The sequence below is a fragment of the Herpailurus yagouaroundi genome, unplaced genomic scaffold (genome assembly GCF_014898765.1).
Source record: "Herpailurus yagouaroundi ecotype Mexico unplaced genomic scaffold, PumYag 160, whole genome shotgun sequence".
Lineage (NCBI taxonomy): Eukaryota > Metazoa > Chordata > Mammalia > Carnivora > Felidae > Herpailurus > Herpailurus yagouaroundi.
This window is the reverse complement of record NW_024412401.1, coordinates 29,845,756-29,867,005: the sequence shown is the minus strand read 5'-3', so window position 1 is coordinate 29,867,005 and position 21,250 is coordinate 29,845,756. Positions and strand designations below refer to the sequence as shown.

Below are 21,250 nucleotides of genomic sequence, written 5' to 3'. Positions count from 1 at the left end.
TTAAGCATTTTACCTTTTGTGAGGGTGGTGGGTCTCACCTCCCTGCACTCTGAGACCTGGTTGTCCATTGTTGTAGGAAAAGCTGGAGGTGATTGTTGGGTGGGGGAGGGGTCCCATCAGTCTAGCTGGTGGATGTGGACTTGGGAAGTAGTGCTGTCCATTGCTGACATTTTAGAGGGCCAATTAGCCCATCCTCTCACCACATGCCTCCTCGATGCCAGCTGTGGCTCTAACGCCCAGAACTTAGCAGTGCCTCAAGGCCTTTGTCACGATGGCCCAGCATTTCCTGCTCAAGGCTTGGCTTCCATTCACGTTGCCCTGTCTGCAGTTCAGGACCACAGGGAGCCCTTGTGCTGGAGCAGAGAAAGACCTGAGTTCTGTGACTTTGGGCAAGGACTTCTCCCCTTCTGGGCCCCAATTTCCTCGTACCTAATGCAAGCAGCTCAGGCTCATGTCCTCCTCAGGGACCTCCTTTCTTGTGTAGTGTGAGGTCCTTTGAGGTTCACGAGGGCTGCTCCAGGTGATTGCCAAGCCAGCTTCTTGGTTGATGGGGCTGCAGGGTGGGCCCTTTGAGGACCTGAGATTGAAAGTTGCAGCTGCCTGATGTGTGGTGGGCAGGCCTGCTGAGAATTGGTAGGAAGGGACCTGTCACATGACAGTTTTGGCTTCTTCAGCAGCTTAGATGTTGCTTACTGTTGTTCTGTCTTGATTCTTCCTATAATTTTTCAGAAGTTTATAAAGTTAGAAAAGGTTTGGGGGCGGTGGAAACATGCCTATTCTGTTCTGGGTCAGGAAGCACTGTATTCTGATGCAGCCTGGGGGGTACAGATCTGACCTGCCCTCTGTCCCCAGGCTGACTGTGGAAGAACACATCTGGTTCTATGCACGTCTAAAGGGGCTCTCAGAGAAGCATGTGAAAGCAGAGATGGAGCAAATGGCCCTGGATGTTGGTTTGCCTCCCAGTAAACTGAAAAGCAAAACGAGTCAGCTCTCAGGTGATTTCCCCTCCTCCAACAACCTCCCCCACATGCACACACCAGGGAAACAACAGCTGCCCCAGTGTCCCCATAGGGGTGGTGAGTAGGTCATAAATGGGTCCCTGGCTTGTCCCCAAGTAGGTGCCTTCATTTGTCCCTCAATACCTCTGCCTTTGCTGTCTGGGACTAGTTCTGGAACATCTCTCTCTCTCTGTCTCTTAGGTGGAATGAAGAGAAAGCTGTCTGTGGCTTTGGCCTTTGTTGGGGGATCCAAGGTTGTCATTCTGGATGAGCCCACAGCTGGCGTGGACCCTTACTCCCGCAGGGGAATATGGGAGCTACTGCTGAAATATCGACAAGGTAGCCGATGTGTATTTATTTTGAGTTATGGACTGGGTGGGAGGGATGGAGAAACTCTTGAGAAGTATGGCTGGGGCTGTGTCTCATGGCTGTTGTTGCTAGAGCAACAGAATTGCTTCTCAAGGAAAATGTCAGACTTCTTTTCTTTTAAAAATTTTTTTCAGTGTTTATTTTTGAGAAAGAGAGAGAGAGAGAGAGAGAGAGTGAGCAGGGGTGGGGCAGAGAGAGAGGGAGACACAGAATCCAGAGCAGGCTCCAGGCTCTGAGCTGTGAGCCCAGAGCCCAGTGTAGGGCTCGAACTCGTGAACTGTGAGATCATGACCTGAGCCGAAATTGGATGCTTAACCGACTGAGCTACCAAGCGCCCCTCAGACTTCTTTTCTTAAAGCTCTGTGCTCACCCATGGTATGTATGTGGAAGTCCTGGTTTACAAGACACTTAACATTTAGGCTTCCTGATCTAGGGGCCAGAAAGAAAAGTAATGGGGATAACGGGCATGGTCGCTAGAGCTACCTCTAGCATAGAACTCAGATGTGTCTATTTTAACTATGTTCCCCTGTAGGTTGAGACTGCTGAGAACGGAGGCTGTGTCTTTGTTCATCTCTGTTCCCAACATGGTGCCATATATGTATGGGTTGAAAAAGTAGATGAGCAAATGAGGATCATGGACTTTGGGGCCAGCTCTAGCTGGCCCTGAGAACTTGGAAAAGTCGTTTAACTTGTCTTAGTTTCTTTACCTATCATAACAGCAGTGCCTGCTTCATAGAGGATTAAGTTACTTGAGAATGCATGCAGATCCCTCACACGCTGCCTGACATGTAGCACTTTCCCAAATGAATGTTATGTTCTTTGTCCTGTGAGGATGCAGAATCTGTGAGGTTGACTGTTCCATCTTCGGGGTCATGGCCACCCAGGCTTCCAGGTCCTTCTGCCTTGGTTACCGCTGCTAAGATTTCTGCAGTTCCAGCTGCTTCAGTCAGTGAGAACCAACAGGCGTCACTAGTCCCACGTCCTTGTGTTTGTGTTTGGCAGGCCGGACCATTATTCTTTCCACACACCACATGGATGAAGCAGACATCCTGGGGGACAGGATTGCCATCATTTCCCATGGGAAGCTGTGCTGTGTGGGCTCCTCCCTGTTTCTCAAGAACCAGCTGGGAACAGGCTACTACCTGACCCTGGTCAAGAAAGATGTGGAATCCTCCCTCAGTTCCTGCAGAAATAGCAGTAGCACTGTGTCATACCTGAAGAAGGTGAGTTGCATTTTCAGTGCTGGGCTTGTACTGGGTCCAGGGAGTGTATTCAGGGCTGGTCGGCTGTGAGTGGCTTGTTCAGTTCCACCCCACTCTGCCGCGTGGGGGTCACCATCGCCCTATGCTATGGTCCCTTTGAAATCACATCATACTTTGTATGTGGAAAGCTCAGGGGGCTTGTGTTCCTGCGGTCCGAACTTGGTTGAATCCCACTTCCTGTTTCCTATGGAGGCACAGTGAGTGATAAAGAAGGTCCTTAGAGGGCTTTATTATATCGAAGGAAAAAGACTTGCTGAGAGTGAGGAACCCTATTTCCAGAAAGTCCTGCTGTTGCTGCTTATTACCTCTAGATCTCATTGACCTTCACTTTTAACTTACAAAACAGCAAATATTTATTGAGCACTGATTTCATGCCTGACACTCACCCTAGCAGATTTTGGGCATAAAAGAATATAATGATAATAGTTAATTCTTTGTAGCCTTGTTATCTTACAAACTTATTTTTTTTTTTAAACTTCTATCATCTCAAAGTACAGAGCAACTTTGGGAGGGAAGGTATTGTGATTATCACCCCAGGTTAGGTTAAGCGAGGCTTGTAGGGATTGTGGAGTTTATTCAAGGTCATCCAGCAGGTAAATAACAGAGGTGGCACCAGAACCCAATAACCAGGTATGTTTTTTCCTCTGTTCTTCAGTCTATGCCTGAGATTGATTTGATTTATGTGTTGGAACCAGTGGCACCTAAAACATTTACATCCTAATCTTCAACTCCTGTCTGCTTATTTACCTTTTAACTAGTGCCTGGTTACTCAAAGTGTGGTCTGAGGACTAGCAGCATTGGGATTACTTGGGAGCTTGTTAGAAATGCAGAAATGTGGGCCCAACTCTGACCCACTAAATCAGAATCTGCATTTCAACAAGATCCCCAGGTGACTAAACACAGATTAAAGCCGGAGAAGCACTGGACCAATTAGCCAGGTGAATCCCATGTCTACAAAGGTCAGTAAATGCCTGGCTACAGCATTCATTGGCAGGCCACGGTCCCATGGACAGCTCTGCTTCCTGACCTCCCATCCACACAGCACATGCATGTCAGACAGTGGCTTCAGAAGCCATGGCTGCCCTGTTCGTTGCTTCCTAGGAGAAGCCTTTCCAGTTCACACACAATAGAGCCTCATGGAAGCCCTCCCTGGCGAAGGTGCTGGTGGCTGTACCTTGCTCGGTCCCTGACCCATTCTCACCTCCTTCTTTGCCATCAGGAGGACAGTGTTTCTCAGAGCAGTTCTGATGCTGGCCTGGGCAGCGACCATGAAAGTGACACGCTGACCATCGGTAAGGATTCTGGGGTTTCTTATTCAGGTGGTGCCTGAGCTTCCCCCAGCTGGGCAGAGTGGAGGCAGAGGAGGAGAGGTGCAGAGGCTGGTGGCGCTGACTCAAGGTTTGCTGCTGGGCTGGGGCCGGGTGGCTGTGGGAGAAGGGTGCAGCTTGGTGGCAGATTGGCTTAATGCTTGCTGGGGAGCCTGGGGCTCGGCCTGGGAGCTGGCAGGGCAGTGTCCCCAAGAAGCTGACATGATTGGGGGTCGGGGGGTTGGCCCCCTGGGGAATGGATCTGGCTGGACCCTGGAAACCAGGGATGAGTTGCTGAGGATCACACTATGGGGAGGGATTGGAGCTCAGTAGTGAAGGAGAGCAAAAACTCAGAAGATGGAGAGTAGCCTGCTGTGTCTTCCTTAGGAGGTACATATAGGAGGCCAGCGTCACCTGTAACACATATGGAGCAGAAGGCTTTACTGTGTCTGTCTATGCCCAGTCCTAACAACTGGCTTTTTCCAGGAAGGTGTCTCCTTCCATGAACTGTTTGATTAGCCCCTTATTGAGGTAAATGAAGGAGCCTCCTTTAGAAGGTTAGGGAAGGGTGAAGGATCCTTTACCTCTACTCAAGTTTTCCATTGAAGAATCCTAGACTTGAGGCAACAGACACAAAGCTTTTAACCTCAGAAAGTCTTCTGCACGCCCACCCATCCGCCCTTCCATCCTTCCACCCACCCATAATGTACTGAGAACCTACAGTGTGCCTGGCTTCGGTGATAAAAGGGTGAATAAGACCCAGTCCTCACTCCCAGAAACTCTCAGGCCAGAGATGAACATGTGGACTGACTTCAGTATCTGGGACAGGTATCCTGTGTGGGCAGCTAGCTTCTGAGGAGTAGGCATGGGGAGGCCTCTGAGCCAGCTGAGCTGTCACTGTGCTTTGGTCCCTATAGATGTATCCGCTATCTCCAACCTCATCAGGAAGCATGTGGCTGAGGCCCGGCTAGTGGAAGACATTGGGCATGAGCTGACTTATGTGCTGCCCTATGAAGCTGCAAAAGAGGGGGCCTTTGTGGAACTCTTCCATGAGATTGATGACCGGCTCTCAGACCTGGGCATCTCTAGTTATGGCATCTCAGAGACTACGCTGGAAGAAGTAAGTTAAGTGACTGTCAGAGTAGAGTGGAGCCCACGGTCCCAAGGCCGGACAGGCAGCCTGCCTTTCCCCAGGGGAATAGATTTACCATGAAGCAGGTTATTGCTCCTTTGGGCCATTGATATTGAGCTATTGTTGGCCACAGTTAACTTTTAAATTTGTGGTGTGAGATAACAGGAGAGCTTTATTAGGATTGCTCCCTGATGTGGCTGTGTCATAGCCATGCATATAAATAGCCAACATTTGTGGAGAATCTCTGTGTGCCTGGTGCTGAAGTGGGTGCATTCTTTTTTTAAATAATTGTAACTTAATTTAATCCTCATAAGTGAAAAAATGGGCACTTGGGGACGCTGACCTGAGCATCGGGGTTGATTGAGTGTGGGCTGCAAAGCCCATACTTTTTACCATGTAGCAGCGCCTCCCTTTAGAGACAGAACATCATAGACACGGAGGGATACAACATTTTTCTGGCCCAGTGGTCCTCAGGCTTGGCCATGCACCAAAAATCATCTGAGGATATTATTGACAATAAAATTCCATGCCTCAGAGCCAGAGTCTTTGAGTCAGAATTATTGCATGCTTCCCAGGCTGTGGTCTATAGTTCAGCATTTAGAAATCGTTGGCTAGTTCACATTCTCTTCTGATACTTGAATCCCTGACTTAATATTTCTAGTGATAGGGAACCCATCATCTTTTGGTCGTTCTGTCTTGCATGACTTATCATGGTGCTGGCTTACTCAGAGATTTGGAGCCATAGACCTGGAAGAGGCCACCTGATGGGCTCCCTGTAGATGCAGAATGAATTTCTTCTGCCGTCGTGTTGTAATGTCATGCCTTTATTTTAAAAAGGATTGTTTGGATTGATAGCTCTGACTACTGAGGAAATGCTCTCCAGTTAAAAATGCCTTCACTCCCAAGTGACTGAGAAAGTATTATTATTAAAGGAAGCTTTTACTTTTTGTCTTTAGGGGCTAATAAGCCACTCAGTAATGTAATAATTGTGGGGGTGATGGTTGCTCTCATAAAATGGTGTTGAGAATATTCTCACCTCTGTTTTTCAGATATTTCTCAAAGTGGCTGAAGAGAGTGGGGTGGACGCTGAGACTTCAGGTAACCCTCTGGGGGAGCTGTATGCACTCTGGGCAGCACCCTCGGCAGGCTGTCTTGGCTCACCAGTACTGTGCCTTTCCCTTTGACTTGCTTTATCACATTCTTATTTTCAGTGTATACATCGTGACAGATGAGGAGGGTTAGTTTTGTTAAAAATAAAATGTGGAATCTCTTCATTTTGCCTTCAGATGGCACCTTGCCAGCAAGACGAAACAGACGGGCCTTTGGGGACAAGCAAAGCTGTCTTCGCCCATTCACTGAAGATGATGTCATTGATCCTAATGATTCTGATGTAGACCCAGGTCTGTTTGGGCAAGATTTGTATCCTGTTGTTGGAAAGTGAATTTCTGTCTTGTGTACTCCAACGTTTCCTTTCGATGGCTTTAAGCTCAGGATGATAGATGCATACAGGGTCCAAAGGGAAGGGGGAAGATGAGAAAAGCCACGTTCCCTTTTCTAGCATTGTGCAACCCATCAGTCCTGAAAGAACCTATCCTCATTGCTTTCTTCATTTAGTTGGGCTCTTTTTCTCAAGACAAATATAAAAGGATGCTGCCTCAGTCCTCTGAATTCATTTATTTTCTGTGGAGACCCGGCTTCTTGCATACATTAGGTGTTTAATTGTTAAATAAGTATTGTTTGAATGGTTGAAGGATCTCTAATAAGTCAGCTTTAAGAGTTAATTGCACCTTAGACTTAGATATTCTGGATGAGTGTGTCCCTGTGTGTTTGACTGGGATGGCGAAGGGGAGGCAAGAAGTCAAACAAATACTGTTAAGATGTTAAAGCACCTCAGTTAGGAATCATTAATGTAAGACCTGGATTTTGATACAGTTGTTCAGAGCAGAAACCTTTCTGGCTGTCTCAGTCCTGCTCACATGTGTGTGGCCCTCATGTTCTCCTTGACTTTATGCATTGTCAGTACTTAGATCATTTGAATGTGTCTACCTTTTACCAAAAACATAATGGATGGGAGACAGATCAGCATCGTGTGTTCTCAATTATGTCAGCCTAAATGCATGGCTGCATAGAATATTCTATGAGAAAGTGAGGATGACTTGGTTCATCTGAATGACTGTATGTAAAACAGTTTACATGTGAACACGTATTTTGCATTGTCTCAAGGTACCTTCATTTTCTGTACTCCTCAGACAAGAACTAGAAGGCACAAGCTGTTACTGTTGGACATTTGGAGTCCTAACTTTTCCTCAGACACAGATTTGTCCTGAAAGCCCTTTACTTTTGAGACACTTGTGCTTTCAAACACAAGCCTCCCAGATGGTTGCTGAGGATGTTGGAGGGAGGAGCATGGTGATGTCAAAACTGCCTAAGATAACAGGTGACCTTCGGTGTTGGCTTCTTATAGAATCCAGAGAGACAGACCTGCTCAGCGGGATGGACGGCAAAGGCTCCTACCAGGTGAAGGGCTGGAAACTCACACAGCAGCAGTTTGTGGCCCTTCTGTGGAAGAGGCTGCTGATTGCCAGACGGAGTCGGAAGGGATTCTTTGCTCAGGTAACAAGAGCCGTTCCAGGCCTGGGACTCTGGCTTCATGGGTGGGCTGCTGGCTCCCTGACCAGTGGAGGCAGGAGAGGGTCATGGTTAGAAGATGGATGCTGGGGCCAGACACTATTTCAGTCCCAGTACTGTTTCTTGGCATTCATGCGTCTGCGGGCAAGTTTCTTCTCTGCCTCCATCTAGTCCTCTTTAGAATGAAGATAACATACTTGCAACACAGGGCTGTTATAAGGATTAAAATGAGTAACTGCTTAGAATGGGGCCTGACATGGAGTGGTGCTATGTATATGTGTCTGTGAGTTTTACTGTAAAGGATTGTGGGAGAGAGGCAGAGTTCAGAAAAATTGCTGGGCACATTCAGTTTTCATAACCTGAGAAATGATACGTCCAGATGCACTTGATATATACATTTCTTGGAAATGTGATTTTTCTCTAAAAACTGCAAATTGACAACAAGGTAGCCACAGAGGAAAGAAAAAAAATGGGCAAACAGACTGAGAAGACTCACTACACTATTGTCTGCATGTGAGTGTTGGCTTGCTAAGTCACTTGCTCAGAAAGGATGAAATTACCCCACTCTATAAAATCAAGAGATTCTTCCCTATAGACTATGTGGATAATGCAGAAGAGTATGAGTTTGGAGATACAGACCTGGATTTGAATTATGGTTCTGTGACTTACTGGCTGTGTGACCTTGGGCACGTTACTTAGTCTCTCTGGGTTCAACTACCTTGTTCGTTGATTGGTGATGATGATACTACTACTTAAGGCTGTAACAATAATTAGATCATTGTCATGTATTTTCCCATAAAGAAGGATTTAGGTCTTGACGCATTTTGAGGCCATTATATGGTGACAGTGGCTGCTTTTTCCCTTTCAGAGTGGGATCTTACTGGGTCATTTAGTCTTGGTCTGCAGATTACAAGTGAGCACATGAGGCCACAGTGGGAAGGGACTTCACATGGATACGCTAAGAGTAGAGACAGAACCAGGTTTCAGGTCTTCGGACTCCTGGTCCAGGGCTTTTCTCTCAGCCTTTCTCAGAGCTGAGCTGGGCTCCTGGTCCAGTGTGGTCTTTGGTCTTCAGAGGGCAGAGGACAGGACCCTATGTTCTGAGTCACCCTGACATATGACTACTGTTTCCTCTGAAGTTTTTAGCTTGGGGCTTCTGCCAGGTGGCCATAGCCTCTGGCCTTGTGCTGCCATCTTCCAGAAATGCCTGGAGGGAAGAGGTTTAGTTCTCAGGATCTGCTGCTTCTAACCTGCCATGAGTGCCTTGGTAGAGCTCTGCTATGGGCCCTGTACTGCTCATTTGCATGTTGGCTGGTTTGGGAGGCTAGCTGGACTCTTAGGGGCTTGCCCTGTGCCCTTCTTTCTAACACTTGCCCTTGTTTTGCAATTTCCTTTCCCCTCTACCCCCTGGTTATAGATTGTCCTGCCAGCTGTGTTTGTCTGCATTGCCCTGGTGTTCAGCTTGATCGTGCCACCCTTTGGCAAGTACCCCAGCCTGGAGCTTCAGCCCTGGATGTACAACGAACAGTACACATTTGTCAGGTATGTGCTTCCCTTCTGCGCCCAGGGACAGAAGAGAGCCCAGACAGACCCAGGTGTTTACTGTGCTGAGGGCCAAGGGGAGGTGGACTCAAGAATGTGGATTTTATCAGGTGTCCCAAAGCCCCTGCACAAACTAATATTGGATGCAAAGAACAGCAGCAAATCGAACCTCAAATAATAGACCAGTTCTCTGTTGCCACTTTGGAGCTTGTTTCCTTTTATACTGCTGTCATCAGGAACAGTCCTATATGCTTTATGTAAATAATCTTCCCTTGGAATACATCTGTGATGAAGCTGTCGGGTACTTGGCGTTTCAAAGCTATGTTTGAACTTTGTTGTTTGATCACAGGGCTTCCATACACTGTCACAGCATTACACCCCCACGTTCTTGTTTGTGCACAGTACAGTTAATGTGCTCATTAAGTTACAGGTAGTAACTAGTGTGTGCCTTTAATGTTTATTTATTTGTGAGAGACACAGAGACAGAGTATGAGTGGCAGAGGAGCAGAGAGAGAGACAGACACAGAATCTGAAGCAGATGCCAGGCTCTGAGCTTTTCAGCACAGAGCCCAATGTGGGGCTCTAACTCATGAACTGCAAGATCATGACCTGAGCCAAAGTCAGATGATTAACTAGCTGAGCCACCCAGGTGCCCCTAGTGTGTGTTCTTTAGACACAAATGCCAGCTACTCTGGAACAATCCAGTGCTTCAAAGAAAAGTACAAAGAAATTTCTCTATTTCCCTAAGCAGAAGTTTTCTTCGGTCTTACACTATTTGTAGACCAAACAAAGGAAACAAAAAAATCCATGAATAGGTGAAACCGTTCCTCCTCCTCTTACCCTGTGTTTCTTGCCTGTTGAGTTCAGGTTTCATGGCTACCTGTGAAAGTATTTTTTGAAAAACTGATCCTTAATGAATTTCTTTGCATTAAAGAAATCCATATGTAAATGTGCATGTATGTATACATGTGTTCATACACACACACACACACACACACACACACACACACATGAAAAACTCCATACATAGAACTAACACGAGCTCTGCTTCAGAGGGCTGTATGTTACCTTGATCTTAAATATTCAGTCCATGTCTTGGGGGCACCTGGGTGGCTCAGTCAGTTAAGCAGCTGACTTCGGCTTAGGTCGTGATCTCACAGCTTGTGAGTTCAAGCCCCGCATCAGGCTCTGTGCTGACAGCTCAGAGCCTGGAACCTGCTTTGGCTTCTGTGTCTCCCTCTCTCTGCCCCTCCTCCACTCACACTCTGTCTCTCTCACTCTCTCTCTCTCTCTCTCTCTCTCTCTCTCTCTCAAAAAATAAACATTTTTAAAAAATTAAAAAAAATATTCAGTCCGTGTCAGAGCTCCTTTGGGGTAGGTTCTGCATTGATTCATTTCTGTTTTAAGAGCTTGGCATACAGGAAGTGGCTAGTGAAATGTCTAATTTAGAAAACCAATTCTACCTTCCAATTCCTGGTTTTAATGTATTGCTAAGCTGGCTGCCTGTCATGTACCCACAGTAATGATGCTCCTGAGGACATGGGCACCCAGGAACTCTTGAATGCCCTCACCAGAAACCCTGGCTTCGGGACCCGATGTATGGAAGGAAACCCAATCCCGTGAGTGCCACTTGAACTATGAGACTCTCCACAGCTGGGTCTTCTTAGGCTTGTCACCTGGTTTGATGTCTAATATATTGCCCTTATCAGCTGTGATAGATGCCACATTGTGTCTAGTGTCATCTGTCTTTCGAACTATTTTTTATTTTTAAAAGGCTCAGAGATATCTAACCAGACCATCTGTAAATAAACATAGCAGACTAGGAGAGTTTTCTAACATCCCACAAAGTAAATCACTGCAGACGTTTATTTACTGCTTTATGGATTAATATTTAATTTAAATAGCACTTCATACTGATAAAATGCCTTTCCCTTCTTCCTTTCTACCAGCTCCTGTACCTAAAAGCAGAGATAGGCTGCCATTATATATAATTTTCAGTTTTGCTTTTCAGTTTCTTCACTTTGCCAACCTGAAAAGATGTTATATTATTGTGTACAAAAATGGACACGTTCTTCTTTTAGAGTTGCATATTTTTGTGCTTTCCTTCGAAATCCACTTTAAGGAAATAGTGTATGAATAAATGCAGTGAAACACCCATGTGTGTCTAAGTGGGTATGAGGGAAGATGTGTGTGGAAGTCTTTGTGCATAAAGACCTTGAAGAGAGTTGAGTTTCCAAGGGAGCCAAACTACGGCCCAGGCAGGTTTGAAGTTCCAGGCTGAGGTTGAATGAGATTCAGGCAGTTACATCACAGACTCTGAGGAATTATGGAGAGTGTGGGAATATGAAGATTGGAGAAAAGCTAATTTGAGTTCCCGGTTTTAAAGGCAAGGCACTGACCTCGCAAGTGACCAGTGAGCACGGTGCTCAGGCATACAAGGTTTCAGAGCAGATTTCTAGATGGAGAGTTACCATGTACTTGCTAGTTCTTACTATTAGATATTTACTAAACATGTGCTGGAATTTTTTTTTTTTTTTAATTTTTTTTCAACATTTATTTATTTTTGGGACAGAGAGAGACAGAGCATGAACGGGGGAGGGGCAGAGAGAGAGGGAGACACAGAATCGGAAACAGGCTCCAGGCTCTGAGCCATCAGCCCAGAGCCCGACGCGGGGCTCGAACTCACGGACCGCGAGATCGTGACCTGGCTGAAGTCGGACGCTTAACCGACTGCGCCACCCAGGCGCCCCTACATGTGCTGGAATTTAATGCTTAGTGGGTGGTAAGCCCTAGCAGCCAATGTCATCCTAAAGAACAAGATGATTGTGATGGAGAAGGACATGGAAAAAGACATGGAGACATCCTATTTGAAGTCACAAGACTTTGTCCTTTGGACAATCCTGCAAGTTGTATAGGTGAGGTAGGAGAATGAGATGAGATGCTAATAGAGTTGGGTGGATTCCACACACGCCTGTGAGCATTGTGGACTCACAGACAGGTGGCAGCCATGGAAGGAGCTGGGTCTGGGCTTAGGGAGCCTGCAGGGACAAAAGAGGTTGGGCCCCTGCCATCAGAGGATGCACAGCCTTGGAGCAGAGCACCACTGAATGTGTGTTAGGGATGGGGTGCAATGGAAGGGGCCCCACTCTGGCAACCTTTACTGAATTCGCATTCTAGGTCTTACCAAAAGGAGGAGAACTGAGGGAAATTTGTGACATTGACTGTGGCATTGAGCTTTGTCTCAGCCAATCATTTTGTGAAGATTTTAGAGTGTGAGCTTCAGGAGGTACTGTGTCTTACTCTGACTTTTGCATCAAGTCACAGTGCTTTAGAGAGAACTAGAGAGCAATACACAAATCTGTTCCTTTGAAATTTTTAGTACGTTCAAGCATAACATAAGAATGTGGCTGCACGTTAAATTGTAGAATTTGAAGCTAGGAAGGATACTAGAAATGACTTGTTGCAACATGTCATTGTGTACTTTTATTTTACTAGTGGAGAAGACCCAAGAGGGCAAGTATCTTGTTGGTGGTCCACAGGGATTCAGAGCTCAAGTCAGGCACAAAGGATTTGTCTTTTGTCACCCAGGGTGCTTGCAAACAACCTAGCTCTTCATGCACTGAGCACCCTCTCCCCATCCCTCCCCAACCCCAATTCTCTACTCATTTTAAGACATAAAGTGAATCTTTCCATTCTGCGCCAGATTTTCAGCACATTGAGCATAACATGCAGACTCCTTCCCTGACCTGATCATCTGGCACCTGCCTCCCTCCACCCCTCCTCGTCCACTTTCTCCCTCCTAGCTCATCTCGCCCCAGCCACACTGCCTTCCTGCTGTTCCTCAAACATGGAAAGCTCATTTTCTCACTTTCTATTGCCCTTGCTTATAGTGTTCTTTCTCCCCAAATCTTTTCCTGGCTTCTCTTTCTAATCGTGTATGCCTTGGGAGAAGTATCACCTTCTTTGGGAGAAGTAGCCCTGTTTCCCCCCATTTCCCTCTTATTTTACTTTATTTTTGGCTAGGTGACATTTGTTTATTGCCAAATTCCTGCACAGGAATGCAAGCTCCATGCAGGCAGAGAGTTTGTCTTGTTCACCCCAGACTCTCAAATGTGCCGAACAGTGTCTGGCACGTAGATGCTCAGTGAATATTCGTTGAGTGAACACAGGGGCAGGAGACCAAATGCTGGTGGATTGCACTGACTGGAGTTTGGTAGGTGAGCATTTCAGGCCTCTTTGTGTTCCATCATCCTTAACTGCAAAGGAAGTTTGCGGCTCACAGGTCTGTGGGGAGATCACACAAATGGTGAGGGGATAGATGCATGTTTGTGGTTGTTATTGATTGATCTGTGCTCCTGAGGCACCAGGAAAGGCCAGGCCCCCTCGGGTGATGCTACCTTTGATGTCTTCCCTCTGCAGAGACATGCCTTGCTCAGTGGGGGAAGAGGAGTGGACCACCGCCCCGGTTCCCCAGACCATCACGAAACTCTTCCAAAGTGGCAACTGGACGATGGAGAACCCCTCACCCGCCTGCCAGTGTAGCAGCGACAAAATCAAGAAGATGCTGCCTGTGTGTCCCCTGGGGGCAGGGGGGCTGCCTCCTCCACAAGTGAGTCAGTCTCAGTGTGACTGAGCAGATGGCGGTGCGGGGTGGGCTGGGGCACTTCCGTTAGGAAGAAGGAATGGATGACCAGTCATGCAGGGGGTTGTCTTTCAGTCTTGATCTTAATTCTGTGGGGACAACAAGCATGTGAGTTTTGAAGGGAAGAAGCTGGTCCATAAGTTTCTAACTTAGCTTAGCTTGTTTCTCTAGTTTGGAAAAAGTCAGCCTAGCTTACTTACCTGTTCTGTTAAAACCAGAACCCAACGCTCGGGATCAGTGGGCTATGGAAGACCCACTCTGGCTTCTCCCGCTGAGGTAGTGTTGACAGAACATATAGCATGACAGGCCCGGCTTCATCCCCGGTTCTGCCACAGATGAGCTGGTGACCTGGGACAGGCCCCTCAGTGCCTGGACCTGTTTCCCCACCTCGGAATTAGGGAGGCTGGCCCATGAAGCTTCTGTGGGTCTTAAAATTCTGACATTCTCCGAGACTGTGAGTGTGGGGAGCAGTCCTGAGCCTTTTTTCTGAGAACGATTTCAGGAAGAGGCTTGTTTGTGATCTCCCTCTGCTGCTGTATCAGTATCTAGGTTGCAGGGTGAGGACAAGCGATTTCAAATGGGTGTGAGAACTTAAAGGTATCCTGGTTACTTCTCCCTAAAATAACAGCTGATCTATTCATCAGTATAACTCCAGTGAACAAGAGAATTCACTGGGCATAGAGTCAATGATACTGCTCCCCTAAATACCTTTGTGACTATAAAGAATCATATTCTACTGTCTGTTGTTTAGCAGTTCAGAATAATTTCCTGGGAACATGTTAGCTTGGCAGAAGGGAATGGCCAGTGCTGAGGGCAGAATGGACTAGGCCTTGGTGTTTGGATGATGGCAGCGCCTGGGGTCTGGTCATACTGTGGTCCATGTTTGAGGGACATGTGTCACTGTAGTCTTTGATTTTTTGTTTCTGTTCCAATTGTGGTCCATAAAGACACTTGTGCTTGGTTTTTCTGTGATGACAGAGGAAACAGAACACTGCAGACATCCTTCAGAACCTGACGGGAAGAAACATTTCGGATTATCTTGTGAAGACCTATGTGCAGATCATAGCCAAAAGGTCATTATTTACTGAACCTGGCCCTTCCTGGGTAGGGGAATTATAGGTCTAAAAATAGCAGGCTGAGTGTGTGGGGAAGGGGGGTTGAAGACATCAAATTTTGGCCTGATGTTGGCTTTTGGGAGTTTAGGATATTTTCCTAAGCTAGAAAAGGGAAGTATTATGAACTTTTAGTGTTAGCATCAATGTTAGGGCTGCCCAGCATAATCACAGTGCTGTGCATTAGAAAAGTTCTTGAGATCAAATGTACACTGTTGATTATAGTTAAAAATACTGTATTCTATACTTCCAAGTTATGAAGCAACTAGATCTTAAAAATGTGCTTACCACAAAAACGAGAAAATAGTTACAGGACATGATGGAGGTATTAGCTAACAGCACCATGGTAATCATAATGTAATACATAGTACGTCAGATCAAATTGTTACACACCTTAAATTTGCACCAGGCTATTTGTCAACAAAAAAAAAAACTGGATTCAAATTTGAATTCTACTTATTATCTGTTTTACCAGGAGCAATCAGTTGTCCTTAACTGTCCTCTTACTATTCCATGGTGCAGATGAAATGACATGATACATATAAAGGGCCTCTCCTGAATAGAATGCATGATAATTTTGGTAATATGTAGTGCTATGAAGTGAGCCCTGGGCCAACTCAATGGTCTGACTTGGCTGTGGAACCTTGAAAGAGCCATGAACGTTTCTGGGGCATCACTGCACAGCATTGAGTACTTGATGCCCAGGAAATGTTCATTCTGGTTTCCTTTTGGTTTGTTGAACCTCTCTATTAGGTATTCTCAGTGACTTTAAATGACAGCGCTGGGGTGTGCTTGAATGATAATCACTGCGAGTTTCCAAGAACGAGGCATAACCTTTCCATGTCCTCCATAGTTAACATATTACCTTGAATTCAGTAAGTTTCAGGGTGCCTATCTGGCTCAGGTGGTATAGAGCATTCGACTCTTGATATCAAGGTCATGAGTTTGAACCCCACTTTGGGTGTAGAGCCTACTTAAAAAGAATTTAAAAACATCTTTTGGTTCAGTCACATCTTTGTAAGGTAGCTTTTGAATTGGTTTAACCCAAAGCATGATTTTCATATAAATAACATGGTTTTAAGATGGGGAGAAAAAGACACAGTGACTGGGGCATCCTTCCGTGGGTACCACCCCCCAACACCAGCCTGATCACCGGATTCTTTGTCTCTGTTTATTTCCTCAGGTAGATAGTAACTTCTTTTGTATCATCAGGAATAGGATCAATGTTTCTTCACACTGATTTTTGGTTTCTTTTTCTTTGGCTTCTGCAGTTTAAAGAACAAGATCTGGGTGAATGAGTTTAGGTAAGTTGATCTCTTCCTGTGCTTGCTTTTATATTTTCTGGACTCCAGTAGTTCAGAAGGATGACTTTGATCCAGGTATCCCAGATCCCAGGAGGCTGGGGTGTGGGGATTACTTGGTGCTCAGCTGCTACTTCAGATGCCTTTGAAAGATTTGGCACTCTGATCCCCTGGAGGATATTCAGCAGTTTCTTAGAGGTCTCTAGGGATTTAACAGGGAAGCACAGTGTTGTGAGGAAATACCTTATGCTATTGACACATTCCCAAGGGGTACTAGGGACTCCAGGACAATTTTTCAGGCCTCTAGAATGAGACCAAGAAGATCTTGGATGAAATAAGAGGCATCAAAGTTACTTATCTTCACAGTGTTTGAACTCCTTTATCTATGTAGGTTTTGAAGGAACAGGTAGCACTAGGGAAGAAAGGAACAATGCTTGAAGCCAATTTGTACTTACTAGAAAATGAGATAGCTTATATGGCTGCCTCAAAACTTAGCTCCATCACTGCTTCCCACTTTTCCTCTTTGCTTTTTCCCCAAGGGCCAGCACCCACAGACCTCTGCACAGAGCAGATGAAAACTGGGACCCCTAAAGTAGTCTTCGTGCTAGAAAAGAGCCAAGGCCTGTCTATAAGCCCTCCTCCCCAGGCTACTCTGGTCAGTGTCCCTCCTCCAGCTCGCCATCTGATTGTCTCGAAACCCAGAACCCTGCCCAGACACCCACGTGCAGGCCTGGGACATCAGGCTGTGAGGCGAACGACCATTCTTAATGTCTCAGACATCTCACTCTGTGTATAATCACATGCAGGTCCTTCCCACTTGTGCGGTAACCATAAGAGTTAAGAGATTGCCAGAATTCATTAGAGGAGGCCAAGATGCAGCTTTCTCCAAGGCCAGCTTCAGTCCTTCTTTGAATAAGCAATTCACCTATGTGAAGCATGCACAAATTCACGGGGTGTCTGCTGCTCAACAGTACTGTGTACCGTGCTGTATTTTAATGCCAGGATGTTCTTGTAGGTACGGAGGGTTTTCTCTGGGTGCCAGTAATTCTCATTCACTTCCTTCAAGTCAAGAAGTTAATAATGCCATCAAGCAAGTGAAGAAACACTTGAAGCTGGCCAAGGTATGGTATCCATTCTAGGACATGTCAGAAAAATGGGCCTAGAGTTGCTGCTATGTGGGAGTAGTTGACAGGTACATCTAATCACCCAGCCACTTACTGTTTTTAAGATTTTTGAATACAAAGCTGTTGATGGGATTTACTGATCTTGTGCCAGCCAAGAGTAGGGTACACAGTGTATGTTTAATATCTGAAAACATAGATCAAAAAAAATTCAGAGATTTAAAAGCTCTCAGGATAACTTCAGTTCGTGAATTTAGCCAGTAGGCAAATAAACTGGGCTTCAAACGTACTTTTCTAAAACAATCACTGGTGAAACAGGAAATGAATTATTTCCTTAAAGTTGGCAGCAGGACCTCTATAAAGCGCCCACTTCATTTCTCAGTACTTCCGGTTTCCCTTTTTTTTTATTAAAAAATTTTTAAAAATATTTGCTTATTTTTGAGAGAAAGAGAGAACGTGAGTGGGGGAGGGGCCAAGAGAGAGGGAGACACAGAATCCAAAGCAGACTCCAGGCTCTGAGCTGTCAGCACAGAGCCCAACATAGGGTTCAAACTCATGACTGTGAGATTATGACCTGAGCTGAAGTTGACCGCTTAACTGACTGAGCCACCTAGGTGTCCTCCCCGCCACTCCAATTTTTTTTAATGTTTAGTTTTGAGAGAGAGAGAGAGAGGGAGAGAGACAAGGCAGGGGAGGGGCAGAGAGAGAGAAGGAGACACAAAGTCTAAAGCAGGCTCCAGGCTGTTGAACCCAGTGCGGGGCTCAAACCCACAGACCACGAGATCACGAGCCGAGGTTGGATACCTAACTGACTGAGCCACTCAGGCGCCCCTCTGGTTTCCCATTTTTAAATGAGAATTGAGGGGTCAGATGACCTGCATTCCAGAATCATGGGCAGCCACAATAGTCCTAAAGTCGTATCGCCACTTTTGACGCACAGACCCTACATATCCAATATCTCAGCACACTGAGTGTAGTTCTGGGTCTTAGGAGGATGCCAGGGGAACACTTGGGAGAATCCTCACCACTCAGTTAAGTGAGACATCTGCATCTTGGGACTTTGAGTCACTGGGCATCCCTGCAACTCCTTCAAGACTTGTGGTTTGGGGCAGCACGAATGCTTAAGATTTCTGGTCACTTGTTTCTTGGGCGCCAGTTATCCAGTGGCTTCAAATCTCACCTCAGTGAACAAAGCAGTAAAATATTGCTCCTCACATTGTTGTCCCATTGCCCTTCCCTGTGAACCATCCCAGCTGAGGCAAGTTTCTTTTGTTCACAGGACAGTTCTGCAGATCGATTTCTCAGCAGCTTGGGAAGATTCATGACAGGACTAGACACGAAAAATAACGTCAAGGTAAAGCCCTTTGTTCTAGTAGCTTCTTGATGAACGACTCATAATGTTGACAGGTGTGTTCATGACAGAAAAGAGCTACTAATTTTACCACAGAGTATAGTACTGCCATACAGTATAGCAATGAAGAGAATTTGCTTTGCCAGCAGACATACCAAGTGAACTATTGTGACCGTGACCAAGTTACCTAACTTATCTAAGCCTCAGTTTACTAATCTAAGAAAGGGAGATCATAATCATGGCTCTCTTAAAACTATGGTGAGGATTGAGTGAGTTAAAGGTATAGGGTCGTTGGCACGACACCTGGCCACATGATCTGTGCTCCACGTACCCTGGCTACCGTGATTACTTTGCCATGTTCTCAGACTGTAATGTTTTATCTTGGTATATGACTGGAATTCCTAAAATTTATGCCCATGTTTTTTTGTATGTGCATCTACCTCCAGAAGAAGGATTTGGAAACATTACTTTGTACCCGGTGTATTTTATTTTAGGTGTGGTTCAACAACAAGGGCTGGCATGCCATCAGTTCTTTCTTGAATGTCATGAACAATGCCATCCTCCGGGCCAACCTGCAGAAGGGAGAGAACCCCAGCCAGTATGGGATTACCGCTTTCAATCACCCTCTGAATCTCACTAAGCAGCAGCTCTCAGAAGTGGCTCTGTAAGTGTGACTGTGTCTGAATGGGTGGGGTAGGAGGATGAGAGGGTGTTGGTGGACTCCTGGAGTAGGGGAAGGAAGTGTGAAACTGGTTCTGGAGTATCAGCAGAGGTCACAGTTATATTATTGTATATCTGGATTATTAATTCAGGTTCTGGGTAGAAAATGATCATATGAATTGGTTGATAGGGATTAAACTGCAGAAGATAAAGGACCCTGATGTCTAAAGACCATTACATTTAGTGAATTTATGTAAACTAAAATTGTCAATAAAATCCTAAAATACTTTATCTCACCATTTACACATTGGTTAATAAAAAATCAGGGTGCCTGGGTGACTCGGTTAAGTGGCCGACTTTGGCTCAGGTCATGAACTCATGGTTTTGGGTTCAAGCCCTGTGTGGGGCTCTGTGCTGACAGCTCAGAGCCTGGAGCCTGCTTCAGGCTCTGTGTCTCCCTCTCTCTCTCTGCCCCTCTCCTGGTCACGCTCTGTCTCTCAAAACGTGAATAAACATTAAAAAAATAAATTTAAAAAATGGTTTTATTAGTTTTGAAACCACTGTTTTCTAAACTTGGTGAAGCATACTTTTATCAGCTTGTCTTTTTAATTCCTCAGTCAAGTGTGTGTGTGTGTGTGTGTGTGTGTGTGTGTGTGTGTGTGTATGTGTGAAGTTTAAAGCCAGTATAATATAGTTTAAAGGGCATAGCCTTTAGAATCATACAGATCTATGTTTGAATCTGGTTTCTAAATTTCTAGATGTATGGTGTTAAATGAGGCAATTCATGTAAATTGCCCAAGTCTAGCACTCAGCATTAGATTCTTCCCTGTGTATGGAGCATGGCACAGCTATTTCTGCTGAACTCATATAGAAAATGTATGTCACTAGGATCTTTATACCAACTTTATATATAATTAATATATATAAGAATAGTTTATATTATACCCTCTTTAATGAGCTTATAATTCTTAAAAAAAGAATCTGAGAATTTTTGTTACATATGCTGCATACTATTGTTTTCAAATTTATTTAAAGCCGGAAATTAACTTATTTGAATAGTTTCACACTAATATTTCTGTTTTATTTAGTTTTCAAGATATAGTAGTCCTATATGTGTGAAAATTTATAACTTAATTCTCTTAAGTGTCAAGAAAGGAAGACCAAAGTGAATGCCATTTGACCATTCTTAGACTTTTTAAAATAATTTCACTATGGTAATGGGTTCTTTTTTGCCTCACTGAAATCACTTTTGCATTTTAATCATCAGAATTTTTTTTTGCTTGAAAATAATCATCTTTAACCCTGAATGAAATTCGTTTGGTGAACAGATATTTTTCCCTCAGATCTCAGACACTTGTGTGTTTGTGTGTGTGTGTGTGTGTGTGTGTGTGTGTGTGTGTGTGTGTGCACATGTATCTCACTTGATTGGGTCCTCAGCTGCATCAGTGGCCTCTCATAGCCTCACTGCCTTTTGTTTTCAGGATGACTACATCAGTGGATGTCCTTGTGTCCATCTGTGTCATCTTTGCAATGTCCTTCGTCCCGGCCAGCTTTGTGGTGTTCCTGATCCAAGAGCGGGTCAGCAAAGCAAAACACCTGCAGTTCATCAGTGGAGTGAAGCCTGTCATCTATTGGCTCTCCAATTTTGTGTGGGATATGGTAAGAACTCCAGTCTGCTGCTGTTTTATAAATCATTAGGGCTGTGGGTTGGACGAAAGAGCCCCCCGCCCTGGCTTTTCTAAAAGTGTACTAGCTAGTCAAAGATGAATGAAAAAGGAAAAGGCAGAGGCAGTTGTATACTCTCATGACACTAAATATGGCATCA

General features: G+C 45.3%; 1 protein-coding gene across 4 annotated transcripts in view; it reads left to right on the top strand.

Annotated features, from left to right (window-relative positions):
- LOC121034775 (phospholipid-transporting ATPase ABCA1) overlaps positions 1-21,250 on the top strand; it is a 133,763-nt gene that overhangs the window by 94,298 nt on the left and 18,215 nt on the right. For 2 of the 4 annotated variants that reach the window (XM_040481866.1, XM_040481865.1), the window contains exons 21-37: positions 853-995; positions 1,200-1,337; positions 2,370-2,590; positions 3,949-4,027; positions 4,854-5,056; positions 6,118-6,166; positions 6,355-6,468; positions 7,533-7,681; positions 9,114-9,238; positions 10,759-10,857; positions 13,658-13,847; positions 14,859-14,953; positions 16,264-16,296; positions 17,309-17,414; positions 18,694-18,768; positions 19,260-19,429; positions 20,907-21,084. In XM_040481866.1, the coding sequence (XP_040337800.1) occupies positions 853-995; positions 1,200-1,337; positions 2,370-2,590; positions 3,949-4,027; positions 4,854-5,056; positions 6,118-6,166; positions 6,355-6,468; positions 7,533-7,681; positions 9,114-9,238; positions 10,759-10,857; positions 13,658-13,847; positions 14,859-14,953; positions 16,264-16,296; positions 17,309-17,414; positions 18,694-18,768; positions 19,260-19,429; positions 20,907-21,084 (2,167 nt within the window). Of the gene's footprint in view, positions 1-852; positions 996-1,199; positions 1,338-2,369; positions 2,591-3,848; positions 3,922-3,948; positions 4,028-4,853; positions 5,057-6,117; positions 6,167-6,354; positions 6,469-7,532; positions 7,682-9,113; positions 9,239-10,758; positions 10,858-13,657; positions 13,848-14,858; positions 14,954-16,263; positions 16,297-17,308; positions 17,415-18,693; positions 18,769-19,259; positions 19,430-20,906; positions 21,085-21,250 lie in introns of all 4 variants that reach the window. The other 2 variants (XM_040481867.1, XM_040481868.1) reach the window with 2 other exon arrangements.